The sequence below is a fragment of the Dermacentor variabilis genome, unplaced genomic scaffold (assembly GCF_050947875.1).
Source record: "Dermacentor variabilis isolate Ectoservices unplaced genomic scaffold, ASM5094787v1 scaffold_12, whole genome shotgun sequence".
NCBI lineage: Eukaryota > Metazoa > Arthropoda > Arachnida > Ixodida > Ixodidae > Dermacentor > Dermacentor variabilis.
In genome coordinates, this window is record NW_027460280.1 from 18,390,070 (window position 1) to 18,412,746 (window position 22,677).

Below are 22,677 nucleotides of genomic sequence, written 5' to 3' on the forward strand. Positions count from 1 at the left end.
TTAAATAATTAAAAAAAAACTAAGCCATAACTAAAACAAACTAGCGTTGTTGTTTTCCCGAACATTCGAGCGCATGTGCTGTACATTACCCAGAGCAAGCGGGGACATTGCACAGCAGCAAAAGCATGGCCTCTGAGATCGCAAAGCACCAGTAACCGCGGAGCACGGAAATCCTGAAGGCCATGCAGAAATGTTGCACAGTCCACGTGTTCACTCGGTTTGTTTCATTTATTCCCAGATCCACTATAAAGGTTCTCTCGCTGTAAAAGTTCTCTTCAAAACATGGCTGGAGCTTGTGACCCCAATTCACACAAATGCAATATTTTTGTCCTGTGGCCAAGAACAAAGGGCGGTAAGGTTCGTAGTAGCAGAAAAAAAAAAAAGAAACAGACGTTATCTGTCTTTTACTGTTATTACGAAGAAAAGTGGGACAAAATTGCTCAGTTGCCGTCCTAAATATTCATTGCAGAAAACCTTTGACTTCAAATGATTTTTTTTCTTATTTCAAAGGACAATGACGCGTTTGTCTTGGAAATGCAAAACAACTTTGGTTTATGAATGTATGTCTGCGCGAAAAATAAACCAACATCAGGAATAACTTTGCGCTTGCCAGCTCATTCATATTCGTCGTTTATTTTGCTGTTGTATAGAAAAAAGCTGCAACACGAAGCGTGCATGGCAAAAGAATAGGAACCAGAAACGAAACCGCAATCGAAATTAATAGCTACTGCAGCGCCACAGCGTTTTGGCGGGACTTCGCGTTGATCTGCCCAGAATGCCTCGCGCGGCGCATGCGCTTTGGTTATAGGTTTAGTCGACTGACGCCATAATGGCAAACAAGGTAGTCATAATTCTGCTAAATTTCGACCTTTTACGTTTGATGTGCTATATTTGATGACATGTTCTCTGACTTTCAGGACCAGGGTAATGATTGTCAGCCACGTACACTGTGAGTACAAAGCATTTGTTCGCGTTTTCGAGTCCGGCGTTGGCCGCCGGCGTTCGGTCATTTGCCGCTGTTCTCCATGTGTTATTCAACGTGTCGCTTCCTTTCCAAAACTTTTAGTTACGTGGGGAACCTCGACACCGCGGTGACGGAGGAGCTTCTCGTAGCTGTGTTCGGACAGATGGGGCAAGTAAAAGGTTGCAAGATTATTCACGAGGTAAGTAAGTGCGTTGTTTTTGTTTAATATATTGCCACCTGGGTAGCTTTGTTAGCTTAGCGGCTGTTAACCCTAACGAACGATGCGATCGCCGAAATTTGTTCGTTGCTACGCGATGCTTTTGCGTCTTGCGTGGTTACGGTTCGTCGCTGCCTTCGGAACCGTCGCATTGCGGTCTGTTCACGTTCGAGTAGTGGTTGGAGCGGCGTGTGCTAGACTACCGATAATGATGCCCATCGTAGCGTGCGACCTAGCCGACGATTCTAGGCCTAACAATACTGAATTATTAACTCTAAAACTGTTCTTTCTTGTGCCCCGGACGCACCAATAATTGTGCAGAAAATTTCTGAACGCGCCTCCGTGCACTTGACGCTTGGAAGGACAGTTCATATTGGCTGTCTCGACTACGCATCATCTGGTAGCCCGCCCGTGCGATTGTTGACTTGTCAACCCGTTAACCGGCGATGCGACTGAAGTTGCGTGCATGTTACTCCCGTGTTTATGCAGCTGTTGCTTACGATGACAGCTGTCATGTGCACTTTTTTGAGCATTTACTCATTACTTGGAAATATGTGTTTGTATTGATGCTACGGCGCGAAATTTTTTCTCTTGTGCGCGCTCGTAGGCATGTATGTCCAACGTAAATTCACAAGAGGGTGTGCTTCTTAGTTAAAATTGTGCGACCTTGCTGGCCGCCGCATATATAAAACAGTGGTTATTTTACGGTCGGCAGTTTCAGGGGTTTATTTCGCGATATTGAAGGAACCGAATACCGCTCGTGATTTATATATAAGTAAAAGATGAAGTGTCAAGTGTTTGCTATTTATTGCTTGCTTCAGGTTGCATGTCTATCAAACATGAGCTGTGAATTAACAGTTCATGTTAGGTAACACTGCAATCACAATTCGGGTACTATGTCGGATACTTCATTTTAGTGTTCATTCTGCAGCTTGATTGAATGCTACGAGTGGCGTTCAACAGATGTGTTTTGAAATTCGTAACCTCGCAGTTCTGCTTGATCCGATTACCTCAATTACATCTTGATTACAGTCATATTTCGTGATTTGTGGTGCTTGTTTAACGGCTGCCATTTTTACAGTTCTCTTGCACTTTAGTTTTCTGCAGACTATTCTAACGTAATAAATTTTAGTCATGTTGTCTGTAGCATATATGAGGTTACACTACTTTTTCGTATATACCAGTGCAGGAATGCATTTTTATAGTAGCTTCCGCATATTCCAATATTTGTTTTAACCTCTGAAGTTCCTTGTGTGGTAGCAGCCTTCACTTAATGTGCAATTTTTTGTGCATGTGAAAATTTTTTGCGAGTGCTTCTATTACCCATTCTTTTATTTTCACTCCTGCATGAAATCTGCTAGGAAAGTTTTTAATTCAAATATGGTGCACACTTTTTCTCTGCTTGTGTGTGCCTGCTGCATGGAAATGTTGAAGCTTTGTGCGCATTTGTTTGTGCGATGTCAGACATCCTAGCCATGCATGCAAGTTACTGAAGTTGTGTTCATCTGCTTGTTCATTGTAATGATTGACTTCAGTCCTCAGTTTTTGATGCGTAAAGTTAGACATACAGTAAGCCAGTGGCAGTGCTTTTGATTTGTTTTTCCCATTCAGAACACCAGCTGGTTCAATGGCAACAATAAGCACATATTCTTGGCAACAAAGTATTTTTGACATTTTCTCTCATTTCCCACAATCTGTGCTGGTTGAGACCTGCATGGTGACACCAATGCTAGGAAACCTTGTGACACTCAGTGCACCAATAGAACCTTGTGTGCAGTTAGGTAATCAAGCTGATAGAATTTTCTTGTATAGTGTGACATGTGACATTGTGTAATGACATGCTTGGATCCACAGCTTGCCTCTGCTGTTGCAGTTTATGCTGTATGTGGCTGTTCAATACTGCACCTCATAGCTAATCAAGTGCTCGTCCATTTACCGTCTGGCAGCCATATAGTGTGCAAAGCCCTTGCTGCCACGTGGCCTACTTAATCTCTAAAGAACCAAGCTGTAAAGGAATAGAAGCATTACTATTGTGAGAAACCATGATGATAAAGTCATTTCTAAAGACATTGGTGGTATGTGCAGAAAGAAATTTGGTACACAGCAAATGTCGCCTGGACCGGCACTCTTTTGTTGTAAAAACAAAAGCAGCAGCAGTTGAAATAAGGGCAGTAATGACTGCATGTACTTACCTACAGCTAAATGGCAGTGACAGTGCAATTGTAGCTTGTATGAGAAGCCTTGTTTTTTTTTTTGGTAGTTGCTGCTGGCATGGATGTGTGTTTTGTGTTGAAAAATAAAGGTTGTGTGTGCCCACTTAGTGCTTGAAGTTGTTCACGTACACCAAGTGAGCAGCCTCACATTTTGTGGTCACTCTGAGCATTTGGAATGCAGTGGTGATCCAGCTGCGCCAGTTGCATCACCTTGCTACACTTGCCTGTGTCTAGCTGTGCTCACTTGTGTCAACTGTGCCAAAGTTTGCTGTTTTTGCCTGCTTAAATGGCAGTGGAATATTTTCAGTAGTGATGTGCAAACATTCCACCACATGAATCGAATACCTTAAAATAATTCATTCTCAACTCAAATATCTCACTTTCTGTGTTTTATATTCAACATCCGGCCGACGTTGGTGCCTTGCACGCAGCTTTTCCATGGTGCTCTGTGTCGGTACAATGTTTTCCGGAGTTGACAACACTGATCGAAATAATACTTACATGTGACGCCAATAGAAGGAGCGGCAACAGAAGCAGTGCATATGAAAAGCACGGCAGCATGTACGAAAACCGATTAACAGCAGGAATAAGTCATGCATTGAGTACATGTTTGGGCACGCAGTTGAGAACTTTCAACACTCCATCTTAAGCATGCCCACAAATGAACTTCTGCACGCACGTGTGCTAGTTGTCGGACTATCTCATGTGAAGTCTACACGATGGCTTGCGGCCTGTCTCATATTGGCCTACAATGCATTTTCGTAACATGCACACTGCCTTGGCTGCCGGGCCTAATCGACTCTGCTTTGTTGCTTTGGTCGGGCATCCATCAGCAACTAAAGTTGTGGTTTGATGCCAGACGACGAATATTTATTTGCACAATCTGCATGGCGCTCTGAAAGTAGTCAGTGGGACAGTGCCGTTGGCGTTCACAGCCACAGTCTTTGTGAAGCACTGTACTGTGACGTCTTGTTCTGAATGCAGTTCCTGGACACACATCGATCTCTTGTCGTAGCTTTGACTATTGTTATTAGGTGAAATGCATATTTTCAGCATTGCAGTAAAGTGTATCAAAGCACATAAATTTGGAATGCACACATGGCATTTGCCGTTGCTTTTAATGCAATTTGCATTATTTGGGAACTTCAAGTTTGTGGTATGCTTTTATATATATTTAACCTCCTTCATGTCACTGGGTATGGGCTGTTCTTCAATGGCAAAAAATCCTGTAGAGGGACTGACAACCAATTTTTTATGGTGCCCCCTTTCTTTAGTGCAATGGAAAGCTTACTGGTCAGTGTGTTAATCGTGCAATGGTAATGTGGAAAACTCCTGTGTAATAGTTATCAGAATTTTTTAATGTGCAGCGAGGATGTCATTCACTAAAGCGTGCTGGAAACAGTGATAGGAGAGGGCGATAGCAATTATCCGCGGACATTGGTGGGACGCAAAAGACAAGTAGCTGTGAAAAAGTGTTTTTGTGTATCGTGCGTATTATCAGGTCAATAATCTTGCAATTAAGGTTTTCTGAAGTGTTAACTTAGTTCTACAATAATAGCTACATGCTTTTGTGGTTTCTTGTCCAGCAGCTTTGGTCATTACAAGTGAAGGGTGTTCTTTAGCCAATAAGTTCTATGAAATGAAATGACGCTTTTACAAATAATGCACAGTTTTAAGCATGTGGCTGTAGCCACGCATGTGGTTTTGATTTCCGAAGCATGTCGTCTCTTGAAGACCTCAGTTAGCTTAAACAAGGGATTTTAGCTTGCATGCATGCTCAGAATTTTTCGCACCTACAACAGCGATCTGTGTCGCCATGCATTAAGATGCAAGTGCTGCTCATTTACTTTTTTTACTTCGTAATACACATAGAATAAAGCAAAAAGCTAATATACGAACTGCAATAAATGTTCGGCACTTAATAATAGCAGTCTTAAGTTCAGTAATCTCGTATACTATATCAGAAGTGGAAGATATATATTACACACACACGTATACTACTTAAGATGTAGTACATGAGGGCGAATCAGTCTTTGCCCCCATTTTTTTATTGGCTGAAATAAGGTACATACCGGTAATTACAAACACATGTACTATTCTAAGTACCTTACACTATATTTCCGCATAGTCCCCACACCAGTTAAGACATTTGTCTCAATGCAGCACTAAATTTGAGATGCCCCTGTGGTAGAATTCGTCCGGCTGACTGGAACCACCGTCGGGCTTTTGCAAACTCGCACCACCACCACCTCACACTTCTCAAAGCGAGACACCTTTCCCCATAATTGGGCTGCATTTCCCTGTGGATTTCTATGGGCATTCATCCCTTGCTCTGTAGAAAACCAATCGCACTTCGTTGCTCTTGCTCTTATGTTGTGGACATGAATCACAACAAGCATCTTTAACAAGTAACTGACAGCAGCGCCGTGCTGCGGAGCTAGAGTCAGATAAGGCCGGGCTGGTCCAAGAAAGGTTCCCTGCCGGGAATGGACAAGTTGACTTGGCATGTACAGCCGTAACTTGGCTAAAAAAAACATTGGAGCTAAGGCTTTGATCCGACCTCGTATATATATATATATATGTATATATATATATATATATATATATGTGCTCTCTCCAAAATACCAAGGCTTCAGCACCAGTTTGCGCCACTTACTGGTCTTTAGACTTTGTTTGCCAATTTAAAATTATAATTCCTACATGAATCGCAAAGAATGTGCGTGATTCTATTACTAAATCATGGTCATTTCATTTCCGCGTCTCGCTACACATTCCCTTTAAATTTCGTTAGTGCTGGCCATAGTCAAACGCCCATCATATATATATTCAGACAGTATTGCCTGAATGTATATTTGGACAAGTGCGGACCAGGCAGTGCAGCATGTCGAGAGATGAAATCAGCTGCAGTGCACTCTTCATACACGACGCGTTTTGGCTGTGGTCATACAGTGTGTCGCAACATATATATTTTTTTTTCAATGCTAATCGCATTAAGTGGCACATGTAGGACATAGTCTATTGGGAATTTCTCAGCTTCCTCGTAATGAAAACTTTTTAAAACTTGTAGGTGTTTAGTAATAACATTCTTTATCTGCACATAGTCTGAAAAATATTGTGAAAAGTTTGAAATATAAACATCTATATCTGTGCACTTCGGTTAAGGATCATGTAAAAATATACATGCAATTAGAGCATTGAAACCTGTCGGATATTGTTCACTGTGTAGGCTTTTGACTGAACTAGAACAACATTCGAATTACAGTATCCTTCAAAACAATTTTTTTTGACATTGACTTTTCAATGTCAAATTAACAATTGAGTTTACGTATTTTGTCCAATACTGATATACTACATAGAATGTCCTGAATGTCCTCTTCATGTAATATTAGGTCACTTTTGTGATAGTTAATTAATGTCATGCATTATCTATTGCTTTGTTGTTTAATGTATTTTTTATATATTTCAGAGTTTTATTTTGCACTTTGCTGTGACGGGCCACCTGTGTGTTCCTTTTGTATTGTCGCTCTCCGCTGCGTGTAATTTTGTAATGAAACGTTTTCCGGGTGATGGGGCCAGTCAAGCTGTTAAATGCAGCTTTTTTTCCCATCACACCTCGCCATGTCCATGTGCACTTTTATGTGCCTGCCATGTGGTTGAATAAACTCAAACGTGAGGGCAATTGGCCAAGGGAATTGTTTTATTTAAAAAACTTGTGGAGGTAACATAATTGTTCAGAAAAGCTACAATATTTGAGCAAAATCTCGCAGAAAAAAAGTGTGAGTTGTGGAGATGTTCCTTTAGTGAGTGATCGATATCTATAGGCACAATAATGAGAGTTAAAGGGACCCTGAAACGATTTTGACAAATTTTCTACAGACTTACTGAGTCATTAGAGTAGGTCCTTCTGATCATTGACACATCTAGGTGCTCCGCATAAAGCGTGTAATTTATTACAAGGTTTTAAACATGCACATCGCTGCCGATCGCAGCACACTGCTCGGCAGGATTTTAAACCCCCCCTACCCATATGACGTCAGTGGAGTGAGCTATCCGATTGGGCGACCAGAACGCGTGATTGATAATTTTTCCAACTTTATGGTAAACAAATGGTCTTCGTAATAGTTGGAATGTTAGTTCATTTGTTTTTATAAAAAGAAACATAAATGGAATGCACAAGAACAATTTTTCAGTACACTTAAGCACTTCCGGCACACAGCAAGTGTTGTCTGCTTGTGTTACAATGTACTCCATTTTGACGAGAGCTCCGCGGTCAGAGTCGGTCTCAGTCTTTTCGCGAGCACTGTGATTCGACTTTGTTGCCTTGTGGACTGCAAACGTAGCGACTGGCAATATGTTAAGCTGCGACATGTGTCCTTCTGCAAGCCAGTAGACGAGCGGACTGGCTGCTGTGCATTGGACTGCCGCTATCCGATCGGCGCCAGGATTTGCGCATTTGTGGCCGTCACATTACACCGGAAGATTACTAACGCAATGGCGTTTCAAAAGTCCAGTATTAGGGCAAACGCAAGCGCAAGGGGACGGTCTGGCGGCTTGACTGTGCCGTAATGGGATGAGCCATGGGATGAGCAGAAGTCCAAATGTGAATGGTCTGCACGGTGCAGCCACCTGGTGGCACATAGCTCAACCATACACAGTAGCAGTAACGAAGTGCATTCTTCTTTGCTGCTGGTGTGTTTTTTTGCAGGACTGTAATCATGAACACGTTGTTTTTATAAATGTTTAAAGTGTTTTACACTTGGTTAGAGCAATATTAGCGCTTTGTTTGGCTGGTTAAGCACTGCACCAACAAGTGGCTGGACTGTACAGACCGATCAGGCTGCTCACGTACGTCACAACTAAAGTTCCTTCATCATCTTGAGTTTATGCCTCCAGTCATTTGCCGAAATGACCAGCTTGCCTGTGGTTACCGGAATACCAGACGCGTTCGGCGCTACGACAGAATGCTTGCAACGCACGCTGCTTTGATAGCTCTCGCTTGGGGTCGACGGCCAAGCGGCTAGCGGAGAGGTTCCGCGGGTGCGGGCTCCAAAACAACCGGAAGTGGACGATGCGCCGTCGCATCGTGACGCAGAACCAGCGAAGGCGCAGCTTAGCCGCGATCGCTCGGCGAACGAGTTGAGGAGGAAAAGCATGGCTAGGGAGGAGGGTAACTTGTAATTGCTTGTAGCTCCATTAATACGTAATGCTTCACTTAAATTGTGGTGCAAATGTTCTACTTAAGCTGTATCCTATGCATCTACAAAATTTGTCCGAACCGTTTCAGGGGCCCTTTAAGTGGCTGCTGCTGACTTGGCCTTGTGTCTGCTTTTACTGTTGAGCAGCATTTATTGATTCCACGGTTAAAAAAAGCTGCACTGAATGGCTACACAAAAGTCACTCCAAGTGTTGCAACAAACACAGTTATACTCATGAACTGCCTTTTCTCCTGCTCTGAAGATTGCTGCAAGTCTTAAATGAGCTGGACCACTGCTGTTCGTGCCAATGCATCTGCAGCCAGACTAATCACACTGCACACTAGTCACGTCACATTTCTGCGCCTGCCATGTAAATCCAACACCCGCCTTTTGATAAGTTAATCAGTGCTAGAAGACGAGATGGGTGTGCATATACAAATGGCATCGGGAACAAAAGGCCACAATGTGGTTTAGCGTGAAGCTGATGAAGCATGTACAACATTAATGCCATCCTGTACCTTTGCTTTTGAGTGTCTGAGCATTGTGCAGCCGTTGTGATTAACTTGTGTAAACTTAGCACCAGATCAATCACCAACACCCCAAAGAACTAGTGCCAATTAGACCTATAGCAGTGAGGAAAATACGCCACTTAGGCATGTGCCAACGTGCATCAAGCTTACTGGTCATATGTTCGTATGGATGGCTCATCTTTTTGGTCCTGTTATAAAATTAATGCAATGCAGATAAAGAGCAGTCTCCAATGCTGCACACCAAGCTTGTTGCAATGCTACTGCCTCTGCCCAGCACACACATGCTGTTTTTGTCGCCATTCCCTCTGTGTCATGTGTATGAGAATCTTTTTGATTAGTCCTGTCATCCTGTATAAACCTTATACCAACAGAGACCGCGCGCTGTGGTAAGGTTGCCTTTTACTGAATATACAAAGTACCGTATTTACTTGCATAGTGATTGCACTTGCGTAAGGAGTTTCTTCCTTTTCCTGTGTAATGAACGCACCCCAAACTTTCCACAGCGATATCTCGTGTGCCAAGTCCAGCTAATGATCGCACCTTACTGTCTTGTCAAATGCTACGCAAATGACTCTTCAAGACATACCGAGCAGTCTGCATGCACCGAACATTTTGAAGCAGATGCCCCATTTCCTTCATTTCATCACTTTCCGCACTTACATGAAAAAAAAAAGCTACAACCAAACTTGCCTTGGCTTTATTATTTTTAGGCTTTAATGGTTGTGGTCAACAATAACAAAAAGGCGCTTTTCGATTCTTCTCGTCTGCACTTGTGGGCAAGCAACAAATCACGAGCGGCAACCATAGTAGCCCAGGGTGTCTACCAACCGGGAATTCTCAAGGATTTTGAATAGTCTGGAAAAACTCAGGGAACTTGCGCTTTTATCAGGGAAAATTAGCTGCAATTTTATTGAAGGGGAATGAAAGTCGCAGTAATGCTGGCTCACGTGACAGAGGGATCGTAATGAATAGTCTTTTGACGCCGTGTCGTCGGCTGGAGGAGATTAGTCAGCGGCCGACTTTCTGTACACCCGACGGCTCCACGGCACTATCACGTACCCCATATAATCAATGTCTAAGAACATCTGAAATTTCGGACGCAAGAGCCCTTCGCCGTCCAATTTTCCGGACTTATTGCCGGGACTGCAGGTACGGAACAGTATTAATCAAAGCCACCACTGCCGCCGTTTTGATTACCTCGCCACTGTGGCAAAAGCTAGGCCTAGCTGCTTCAACGTTCGTTATAAAGCTTCTTGCCATTCGGCGCCGTTTTTTTTTGTTTTTTTCATTGAAAGAATGCGCCGCTGTAAACAGTGGCACTGACCCTGTCTTGTGTCCTCGCGATTGGCTTTGAAGCTCAGAAAGTGCGGCGCGTTGCATAATGCCGGTTCCCAAAAGTCAGCTTTGCCTCAATACAATAGTGTTGTGCGGGGAAACATAAGCGGGGAAAGGGGCAATTGTCACGGGACACAGTATCTATTCCTTAATCAAACACGCGTCCATCCACCATCTCCTGTCACAGTACGGGCACCGATATGCCTCATAAGCGTGCTGGTAGGCCTTTTCAGATGTGCCTGTGGCGATTTGAGCCTTTAATGGCAGTAAAAGACATGCATTCATTTTTACGGACGTTTTCGCGGCCCTTAGGGAGTTCGAAAAATCGGACATTGACTGTAGAGCTGACGAAGAGGATGCTTTGAATGGTCCGTGGGGCAAACGCGCGGTAGGAGGAGGACAAAAGCAGAAAGGACCTACGCATTGAGGAATGAACGAGAAAGGAAGCCTGTCGCTGCTTTTTTCAAGGAGCTTGAGCTCAAAAAACAAATTGTTGGCTGACTGCGGGTGTTCCTCATCCAAATTGAAGTAAACTCGCTAAAGCAGTGAAATGCAACAATGAGGTGTTGTGCGCAGGCTGAGAGTATGCCAGGAGAGTTGAGGTTGGCACACCATCCGTTGAGAATCTCATTTGTGACAAAGTTCGGGTCTCGCACCAATGAGCTTGCTAAAATTGATAAAAGTAGCTCATATCACCTTCAGTCACTACGTGCACATTTGAAGACGTGACCTATTTTTGCCATTTCTGTGCAGTGGTAGCAAAGAATAGAGCATGAACATTAAGCTTACGGCAAATTGAACGTTCTGTTAACTTAAATTACTTCCATTTTGCTTCTGAGTGATATGTATCGTTCCAGAGTATTGCATTGGTGAAGGCACTACCATGTTTTGCGTGACGCTTGATGTGGGGCATGTCGGTAGCAACCTTGAAATATATATATTTTTTTTATTTCTTGAAACGCTTGAGACTAATGAATAACATGTGCATGTAATTCGAGCGGGGGATTTAATCCTTTTTATGAAGTGTACCATGACTGACTTTACAATGTTCAAATATTTAGTTACTCTAATTATGACTCATCATAAAATGCTCAAGAGTCATTCTGTCACCTTGATTTGCTTTCAGTGGAGTCTCAAGCACCACCTGTTTCACACATGTATCGACAGTCACATAATTCATGACTAAAGTGGATATTTGAAAACATTTGTTTATGTATGCATCTCATTTTTATTCATATTTGAGAATGTTCCACTCGATTTGCAATGAGTTTTACCTTTTTTTTTTTTCAAAGTTATTTCGTGATAGTCTGTCCGCACAGCGGTCGCTAAATCCGGTGCCGGCAGCCAGCGTCCGAGCATAGACAAACTCAACCCCACTCCGCAATGCCCGCGCGCCTAGGGACAAACGCGTACAACATGTGCTAAGAAACCTACTTCGTAATGCCTAGGCGAAGTCGTATGTTCAAGGAGCAAAAGCCCTACTTTTCTCTCTCGCCCCCGTTCTTACTCACGCCTGCGCACTAACGGCTGGCGATCCCTCAAATGAATGTCTTGTGGAAGGCGGCACAGAGCCAAGACAGAGCGGTGGATTCGCTGCTTCAGCTGCTTTTTGGTCAAGTGACGTAGACCGTTCGGGCATCCTGCGACATAGGAGTTGGATTCTCTGCTACATGCAGTTTGTGCGAGTTTCGAGGACCAGCAAAACCAGCACAGCACTACATGATTACGAAACTGCTGAAACGCAAAAGCGTTGGCGGCGCAGAGTCAGGTGAAAACAAAACCTTTTGACCGCCAGCGTCCTGCCAAGGGTAATTTCAATGAGTTCTTTTTTATAAAAATGAAATAGAACTGGATAAGTAACGTTTTGTTTTGTCTTGTAATACAATGTCTTCTTTTATTATTTTTTTTAACTAGTGGTTGAGTACTAATAACAATTTAACTGAGGAGTGCTTTGTCATCGGGCAAGTGCTTGAATGTCTCGGAGGAGTCTCTAATCATGTCCTGCATTTACCTCAGTTTCTCGATTGTTAAGACCCTGTTCGCGATAATATTGACGCCTCAGAGATTCTCAAGCACTAGTCTATCAGTTTCTCTTGACTTAATATTTGCCTTTAGTGTCCCTTTAACGAGGTACTGGGTTTTACCTCCACGTCCTTGTATTCAGGGCCGGTCTTGTCTTACAGAATCTAATAGGGCGCACTGTCTCCAAAAACCTTTCCATCAGGACATCTCTGTTTAGCTTCATTATCCTTAAAAACGATTGCAAATCATGACCATCAAAACACGTGCGAACGAGACTAAACCAAAACAAGTGCGAGCAAGACCTGAGGCGAGCAGATGATAGTATCAATTGAGTGGTGTGGCTGACACCACATATTAGTACGAATTGAGCAGTTGAGCGGGTCCGCATAACACCAGTTTCCCCTGCGCACATCACTGAATGGGCCACTCTCATTGGTCTCCAATGTTCGCAGCTTGCTTGCCGCTGTGAAAAATCGGTCCAGCACCGATACCTCTGGCGATCCCAGATCCATCCCTCTGGCGGCACCAAAAAGCTGCCAGGAGGCAGCTTTTGAGGTGTTCGTTTTAAGGCGTAAGCCTTTAGTGGCTCGTGAGAGTCCATGCATAGTCCATGGTGGACACAGGAAAGCGGTGATCAATCACAGCCGGTGACAGCTGTCTTTGCACTTGATGGATGACCCTACATGAACAATGGGTGATCAAAGTTGACAGGTGGCCTTAGGTGAACAATGGGTGATTCATTGTACACCTAATAAAAATATTATAAAATAAATGATAAATTACAAATAAATAATTAAATTAAGAAATAAAGAAAATATAGCCGAGGCATTCGGATGTCTCCCAAGAGCGCACGCACTGCGCTTGCATGCCATGCTCGCGGCCACGGCGGCATCCGTTTCCAGAACAGTTCAGACAACAGAGGCAGTCATAGATAGACTTTCACCTATCGCAGTTTAGCTCAGCAAAGTGCCAATAGATGTTCTGCCAGCTGCAGCACGCGGTGAGGCCACAACCAGCACACCAGCATAATTACAATCAGTGGTAACGTCATCTTCATAAGACATAAGTTGCATTTAGAACGAAGGATGAGGAAGATAAGCACAGTGCTGATCTTTCAGCAAACGGAAGGAAAGAGCATGCGACATCTCAGGCCTATACGCAAAGTAAAAAACGGAAGGCGAGATTTTCATGCTGTCACATGACTGCCGCAGCAGTTCGCCGCCAGTTGGTGTGGCTGCTCTGCCGGAGCTGTTCTGCCAGCGGCAACATGCTGCACATGCTTTTTTCCGCTAGTGTGTATGCGCCTTGACACTTTCTGCGGCGTCCCTTTGTTGGGCTTCATGGTGGTGACTGGCGTTGCTGCCAAAAACTGAAGATTCTTGATGGATATCACAAACTTCCTGATCACCCTCAGAAATGAGGGCGCACCGAAGTATGTCAATTTTTTTGGCCACCAAAGTGAAAATTTTCCAAAAATACCAGAAAAGAGTGGAAGAGTCATCTTGCCTTTTCTTGTTGTGAAATGTCTTAAGTGATTCAATAGGCCCAGATTACGAAGGAGTGAACCTTGCTAGTGGTGACCTTTTGGAACTTCATAGTATGAAGCAATATGAAAATCTAGAGAACCTTCTCTCTTTCGGGAACGTTACCGTGACCTGACACCAAACTATGAATACCATTCGTAGCATTATTTCCAATGACATTCTGATGGAACTTACCAAGGGTGAACTTTTGGAAGGCTGGAAAGGGCAAAATGGGATCAGTGTGAAACAAGAAAATGCACGACAGGGAAAAAGTCCAGACAAAGCATCTTATTGTCGCCTTCGGTTCAAGTATGCTGCCCGAGACAATCGAGGTTGGGTTTGTCAAGGTCCAGGCCAGTCTGTTTGTCCTAAACTTTCTGCGATACTTTAACGTGCCAGTGATTCGGCCGCAGTTAACAGAACTGCCGAGGTAGCCAAACTTGTGCGAAATGCAGTGCAAATGAACACCTCGCTGAATCACGTGAAAACACCCTCCACTGAGGGAACTGTGATGAAGAGCATGCTGTATACTCGCAGTCCTGCCCATCATGACAAAAAGAAAAAAAAATTGTAACGCTCAAGGTAAAACAGAACATATTGTTTAAAAGGAGGCACGCAGGGGGGTGTCCTACGTGCCTAGAACTAGTTTTGCCGAAGTGACGGGAAGCTGTATCGCAACGGCCCCCAGCGGCTCTCTGGTCCACACACAGTGAGCAAGTGGTGGTGCCATCCGCCCCCTCAGTGGCGGCAGCCAGTGCTGCTCCGCCGTCCCAGAAGAGGCCATCGACCTCTGTGCTGGTGGCCTCGACGGTCTCACCCCCCAACGAGGCATTCATGTTAAGCGCAGCACTCGCAAGTGCGTGTGTCCTGCGACTCGCAAGAGGCGATAGACATAACCGACCAGACAGCGCCGCCAATGCCTAAGGAGCAGCAAAATTCTTGTGATAACTCCAAAAAATGAAAAACCCCGCATTAACAGCTCCCTAAAGGGGCTCTGTAAGTTTAATCTTCTTAGACTAGACACACAGCACACATCTTCTTTAATAGGATACACACATACTACAGTGGAAGGTAAGAGGACTTTATAACCTCTTAGACGTCACAGAACTCCTACATAAAATTTAATCCAAAGGTGCTCTGTGTCCAAGAAACACAGTTAAAGGAAGGCCAACTACAACGAAATTTTCGACTGCGTAAGAAGCCCAGTTAGGTAATTCAAACATGTAGTAGCCTCAGTGCAAAATCTTATGCTTGAAATACAGGTCACTGCATCACAGAGCTTGCAAAAATCAATGTTTCTCGTGCTGAAACTAAAAAAAAAAAAAAAACACTGCCATTATTGCCCGGTGGAAGTGACAGTGAAGAATGTAGAGCACCAGCACCCGTGCTGCCTGCTTTCCTTGCTTGTATTCCGTTCTGGTGTATCGGCGAACAGGTCCCACAATTCAGCTAGCCACAGAGTTAGTATACTTGGTTAGCTGCTTCGTGCGCTCTGACAACACCCCTGCACACCCACGATGTTCTTTTGGTGAGAACTATTCTCAGATTCCAGCTGGTTTTTTTTTTTCTTTCTGGTTGTTTACGTTCAACAGCAGGGCCTTGGTGCATTTTGTCTTCGCCCGAAGAAGAGTGCATTGCGGTGGCCAAGCGAAAGGTGCGGTGTAGTCCGGCTTAATGCGCATCTGATCCACGTGTGGTGCAGTTACGTCAACATATGTGTACACATGGTAACGAAGGTGCCATAGAATGTCCTACAATGGCGGCTTGTTGAGGCATGGCAGTGCCATATAATTTTGCAGGGCCAACTACTCGGTGGAAAAGAAAAAACAGTTTGCCATTCGAGACTTGTTGTGCCAAGTCATGTATTGCACCAGGTAACATCACATTGCATATACACACACACAACCGTACATACCGTATTTACACGATTGTAAGTCGACCCCTTTTTTAAAATTTGAAAGTCTGAAGTTGGGGGGGTCGACTTACAATCGAAACCAAAACATGGCCCCGCCAAAAAGAAAGCGATACCAACGAGAGCTACAGGGTAGTTACAATTTTATGTTTGCTCTATAGTCCTACCCGTATCTTTTCGCTATCCCGCGTGTTTGTTTGCTTTTCGGAAGGGTTTTTCAACATTTTTGAGAGTCTTACAGTGCATGCAACACTCATTGGGGGGGGGGGTGTCAATAGTTGATGGAAGCGCTGCTGTTCCTATTTGCGGCGGCACCCTTAGAACGGCGGCGCTTGCGGGGAGTATCGGTAGTTCAAGGAAGAGCAGACACCGTTCGCGGGTTTCTCTTTCTCTGTTTAAAGGCATTGGCATTGGTTTGACCAACTTTTTGACGCGCTCCACTTGACTGCCGGCTACGTGCTACTTCTATGCTTCCCCAGTCGTCACTAAGCAGGCCCACTAATCTTTCGGCACTCGTTCACAGCAGCGTTCAAGGGGGCTGCCATCCTTTACGCCGAAGAAACAAATCACTGTGCAGCGGGCCGCAATTTCGATGTTTCCAAGCGGGTGGTGCGAGAGTGGCGACTGCAGCGAAGCGAAATTTTCACCCTGTGGCGGCAAGTGAGAAATTTCCCACGTGCCGAAGTCTGGACGCTTTGCGGAGCTGTAGGCTAAGCTTGCGGCAGCGTCGCTGAAATGCGTGATCGGTCCCTGCCAGTGAAGTGTGACGTGGTCATGAAACAAGCCTGGACCTTCGCCTTAATTTTAAGGTTCTGCTCCGCCGTGAGTACGAGTGGCTGGCGGCAGAAGACTGCGAAATTACGCCAACCGGACCTGTCAAAAGAGCCTCCCTGACAGCTGCGTGTGGTTGGGTGCATTTGGCGTAGGCTGCTGTTCTGCAAGATGTCCTGGTGCGGTCGTTTGCCAAATTTGAAATTTCGCTGGACCACGACGCGCTGTGGGACCGCAGCAACGATGATGACAGCACTAGTGAAGACGAGTAGTCCAGTGACCATGTCAGCTACTAATAAATTTTCGTTATCGAATGCGCCCTCGGGTTTTTTTTTTTTTTTTCGGTCAAGCGATATGGGGGGGTCGACTTACATTCGAGTCGACTTACAATCGTGTAAATACGGTATGAAGCGTAATTGACAGTATTTGCTGCAACATTGCAACCTGGATACACTTATCTGTATATATAGACCATTCTATAAGGGCATGCGTTACACTGGTGAGCCTTGAGTTTTCCATGAATTCATAGGAATGGGTTCACCCACGTTTTGAACCAAATACCATATGCATGTGTCCGTAGTACCAACACACATCTGTTATTTTGGTGCTAAGCTAAAGTCCGCATTACATTGAAATAATTCACAAAAACCACACTTTAATCTTCACTAACACAGCACGTGTGTCACCTAGTTTTTTATATTACTCAATACATACAAAAACTTAATAGGTGGTGAAAGGGAAGTTACAAAATAGTTACTGATGAAATCTTATGAGGTTATACCATATATATTGCGATATCTTTTATGGCTACACACAGAGTTTTGACATTACCAGGGCTAAATACAGTAATACAATCTCGGCATATCTCGGTATGCCTTGCCACAAGCTAACTTAAGCAAGCCTGCACAGTTTAGTACTCAATATTCGTGGATGGAAAGAAACAGCCTGTGACTTCACTTTTTTTTTTTATTCTAATTACATTGTACCTTTTCAAATGTTTCTATTGGTGATGTATTGAATGCATAATTTTCATCGACTATGTTTGCCTCACAAGATGTAGTCGGGCTTCAATCGCACGTCCATAATTGATTTCGCTGCTCTTTGGTTTGGAGCCACATTTCAGCCTTGCCTTCGCGGCCATGTGAATTGACCTTAGTTATGCTACATTGGCGAAAATTGGATGCTCTACGGTCTAGTATGGCTGGTGCAGGAATAAAGCATGTCCTATTGCACGCCAGAGCTGCTGGAACAGGGTGCATCATGCGCTAGCTTAGCTGACCAGCAGCATGCTGTTCTGGTTCACTGAAGCGAGCGTGTTTGCTCCTTTGACAAACAAAGGTGCACTTGCTCGCCACGCACTTGTTTGCTAGCGCTGCGGCAACAACTGATCACCACACTGCTGCGAGTCTCGTTTAATATAATAATAATATAATGATTTATTTCCATCACCATTACATTGATGGAGGGGATGGGAATAAAAGTGATTGACGCTTGACTAAGTTCCCACCCCTCGTACAGCAGGTGAGCAGTGGCATGCGACGGCACCTCTGTCACCACAGCAAATACAAAGTCAAACAAAGCACTAGTATAAAAACAAGTATGCAAAATACACAATCACCTGCGTGTGTGAAAACAATATAAACTGATTGAAAAGAAATAAAAGTACAGCAACTAAGAACAAAAACGCTTACAAAACAGCGAAAGAACAGCAACCAAAAATGCGCTTATAACACAGATGTCTAAATGTTGGACAATCAAAGGGACGCGTTAATGAGAAAGTAGTTGCGAAGGTTAGAGCAGCTAATACTTCCTAAGTCTATATTTTCATCAATTAATTTAAGTAAGGATGGAAGTTGAAATGCTACCATTTGGCACCCATAGTTTGTTCTTACTTTTGGTAATACCCAGTGTGGTTTATGCCGGCGTGGATATGTGCAATGAAATAATTCAATCGGGGCTAAGTCAGATATATTACTTATGCATCTTCTTTGTTCTAGTTTGTAAGTGTGTAGTAGTCTATAAGCATAGAGGCTGAAAACGTTAATGATCTTGTTTTAAAGCTTTAAAGTGCACGGTAAAACTTTAGCGACCTTAGCGTCTAGGGCATGACTTATCGGACTTCACCGGCTGCTGTCTAGCACGCTGGAAGCGCTGGACTCGTTGACCGATCAGACAGCTACCGCTATCTGTAGTTAAGAATAATAAGTAGCTGAGGCTTGGCGCAGCCGGCCTAGAAGGGCTTGGCTCAGTGCTAAGTGTGCGTAAACTCTCAGCCAGACAGGCCGTACTGTGGCCATGAAGAAACTTTGCCCATTTCGCTCTGGCGGCATTGCACCCCTGTATGGCTGCCATATCGTGTTCTCCTTCGTTCCTGCTCATTTTTGACGCTGGGTCAGAAATGATTCGTTCGTCTACTTCAAGCCGTCTGATGTAGACACACAAAATATCTTGATGATGCATTACCTTTGAACGTTACCTTTGGTTTTTGTGTGCCATCGTGGCATATAGTACGTATAGTTACCTTGAGAATGCATTTGCCAAGGAGATCGTGATGGGTAAGTGACTGTGTTGGTGAAATGTAGCTTGTGCAGCTTGAACTGCAGTTTGGATGCTATGTGCATGTTGGCTGGTACACGTCACACTTGCCTGCTGCACTGCAGTGCATGCTTCCGCTCTGAAATTTGGGACAGGAGAGATGTGTTTAGCCTTCCTCTACTCAGCATTGTGTACTGACTGCACAGCCATCACCCGTGTTCAAGTACGTATTCAAGTGCCCGACAGCCATGCAACACATCGGCATTCTTGCAACAGCTCAAATCACGAGTGCACACCGAAAGAGGTGCCTGTCAACTTGTAAATGATGAGCGAGCAATGCGCCTGGCTGCCTAGGCGCAAAATGGCACAACTGAGAGATGGTTTAATATTCGCCATATCTGCATCGCTACCGCTTTGTTGCCAGGTGCACACATTGCCTGCATAGGCACTCACCAGCCCTGCGGCTTTGCCATGATTACTTTGAGAGTATACACTAGGCATCTATAGTGAATTTAGCCCAAGCAAAATTTCGTTGCAGTTTACCTTTAAAGCCTACTTTGTTGAATTTTCTCAAGCAATATGCCATTTTCTGTAAGGACTGTGACAACACTTCTGCCTCGTTCGGAGGTGTAGCTATAGCTCTAAATAAGTCTGCTGCTTGCCAACAGTTTGTGCTTCAGGTGCCCCTCGAGGCTGTATCTGTGTGAGCAATATTATTTAACAAACTAATAACCATTTCCTCCGTTTACATACTGCCTTTCGCCTCAGTAAAACGGAATTTTATAGCCCCACTGACCAGCTTCCAGAACCATACATGATCACCGGTAATTTTAATGCTCACCACACTCATTGTGGAGACTACCAGTGCAACACGAAAGGCCAGTTAATAGAAAACTTTTTTTTATCTTCTGGTACGTGCCTCTTTAATAAAAAAGAGCCCACATATTACGGTGTCCAATACAACTTGTATCCAATAGATTTAGTAACTGGGTCTGCAGCCATCTTTTCGTATTTATAATGGAGTGCAATAAAACCCTTTGGAGTGACCACTCTCCATACTCTCCTGTTATGTACACAGAAAACAGTGTTACCCCAGTGAAGTGTCCTCAGCTGTACACTGTTTATTGTGAAGATGAACGTGCTCCGTTATTCACTACCTTTGGCCATCTTCTATTCTGGTTACGTAGATGATATACAGATATAATCCTGTAGCCTTGCAGGCTCTGAGAGGCAGGTTCAGCTTGGATCCAAATGGGTTCGAGGTCAATCCACATAAAAGCTCATTTGTCCTTTCTTCAAGAAAGAGAGGAGTGCTCCCTGATCGAACTGCAAGGACTGCATGTTCCTGTGAACAAAGAGCATAAATTCTATGGTGTCATACTCTCCCAGATCAGTACCTCAAGGCCAAATGCCTGAAAACAATGAACATGCTAAAAATTACCACACAAATTTGGGTAGGAATAGAAGATGCTTAATGAACCCCTACAAGTCTTATGCGATTGTGCTTAGACTATGGGGCTTTGGTAATCAGTCGGCTACACCTAGGGCCCTAGAAATGCGTGATCCTATTCATCATTTAAGCATACGCCTGCCCACAGGAGCTTTCACAACTAGCCCAGTGCAAAGTATCTATGTAGAATCTAAGTGGTCACTCCATCTGCAAAGGTTGTTGTCCAGTTTTATGTATCTCCTGAAAGCACACTTAAACCGTGAACATCCTTGTAACCACACCATAACTGCTATGACTTGTGCCACACTTCTCATCCAACAGTGAAAAAAACTTTTTGTGTGAGGAACCTCAGCGAAGCTATGACAGTGCCACTTCTTGTGAACGCTCTAATGGCTCCAGCCATGCCACTACCACCATGGCTGTGGCATCTGATAGATTGTTACACATCTTTTGTAGAAGTTACAAAGAACGAACACCCCAGGAATACACATAAAAACACACTTCGTAGCACTTCAAAGTCCTGTGCCGGTGTTTCTTATGCTGCAGTCAGCCATCTGTCAGAATCTGTTTTTTTGCCCCGGAAACAAGCATACTTGCGGCGGAGGCCTACACTCTGTTGTAAGCTGTTGAACGACACATGAAGTAACTAAAGCTACAATAGGAAATTATATTTACAGATTCAATAAGCAAAAGAATCAAAATTCTGTCTGCTGAACTTCATTCAAACCTTTGCGCTTCGTATGCATCTCATCAACATATAATATGCTGGGTACCTGGCCACAGAGGCATAAAGGATAATATGCTTGCCGACCATACAGCCACGTCATTAACTACAAAACCAAGTAACTCTTCCATAGCTGTCCCTGTCATAGAAAGCTCTTCCTACGCAAGAAACTGAGGGACCATTGGAAGTGTGCATAGAACACTGAAACACGTCATAAACCTCACATTATTACTCTAGACGTAAGAAACTGGCCACTAATAGCAAAAGTACAACAAACTGAGGTTATTTTCTGTCTTAGGATAGGCCACATGTACGGCACTCACTCCTACCTGTTGACTGGTGATGATCCTATTTGCGGTAAATGTGGCAATACGCTAATGGTCCTTCGTATCCTCTTAGTGTATCTGGAAGTAGAAGCTCAAAGAAAATAGTAAAACACGTTAGACTTTGGACACAGCATACAGACAACACATCCCCCTCCCCCCAGCAATGTTTCTCAGCATTGAACCACTTTTTATCATTTAGTTTTAATGTTTTGGCAGGGTGTTCATACATTGCAAGTTATCAGCCCTAGAGAGTTGTAGCACGTGCCTCCCAGCTCTTGCCTTCAAGGGCTCGCTGGTGAGGTATGAGCACTACTCCTATACACACATTTACTGCGTCATCTCTTTGTAATAGAACTTTTATGTTCATATCATATGTAAACAGTCATGGTCATTATTCTAATACTTACACACTTGATGAGCTTTACAGCAATTAATTTTTAGGCCTCTTTACAGCCAAACCTACCTTTAATATTACTAGCAACATAACCAGCGACAACCCATTCATTACTTTTCATTTGGTGCTCTTTGGCCTTATCTGGCCCTGGCGTCAATAAGATCCATAAATCGTCATCGAGGGCTGTGGCAGCAGTGAGGGGGAAGGCAGTGTGGTTTCTCATGCAAGGGTGCCCGACAAGTAAGCGTGGGTCATCCACTCCCTTCTGCAAAGGCTGGTGTTGTGGAATGTAGCATGGTGAGCAGAACTGGACCGTAGTCTCCTAAGAGCAGGGGAGCATGCTTGTAGGTTGTGCCATTCTCTCTAGGGCAGTTGATACGGCGAGTGGTGCGACTTGAAAAAGAAAGGTCTCATTGCGTTAATGTTTGCATCATGACAATCACTTTTCAAGATATTGCTTTCACTTTATAGCACGACTGGTGACAGTGATCCTGGCACTGCACCAATAATTCCGTCACTCTTAGATGCTGATACGTCTGGAATTATTCTTGTGAAGGTACTGCCCA

The 22,677-nt window shown here is 44.0% G+C and overlaps 1 protein-coding gene across 5 annotated transcripts in view; it reads left to right on the top strand.

Moving 5' to 3' along the window:
* Positions 1–771: 771 nt before the first annotated feature.
* LOC142566292 (nucleolysin TIAR-like) overlaps positions 772–22,677 on the top strand; it is a 256,354-nt gene continuing 234,448 nt past the window's right edge. For 3 of the 5 annotated variants that reach the window (XM_075677186.1, XM_075677187.1, XM_075677189.1), the window contains exons 1-3: positions 772–841; positions 918–949; positions 1,067–1,163. In XM_075677186.1, coding sequence (XP_075533301.1) covers positions 830–841; positions 918–949; positions 1,067–1,163 — 141 coding nt within the window. In that variant the 5' untranslated portion in view covers positions 772–829. Of the gene's footprint in view, positions 842–899; positions 950–1,066; positions 1,164–22,677 lie in introns of those variants that run through there. The other 2 variants (XM_075677188.1, XM_075677190.1) reach the window with 1 other exon arrangement.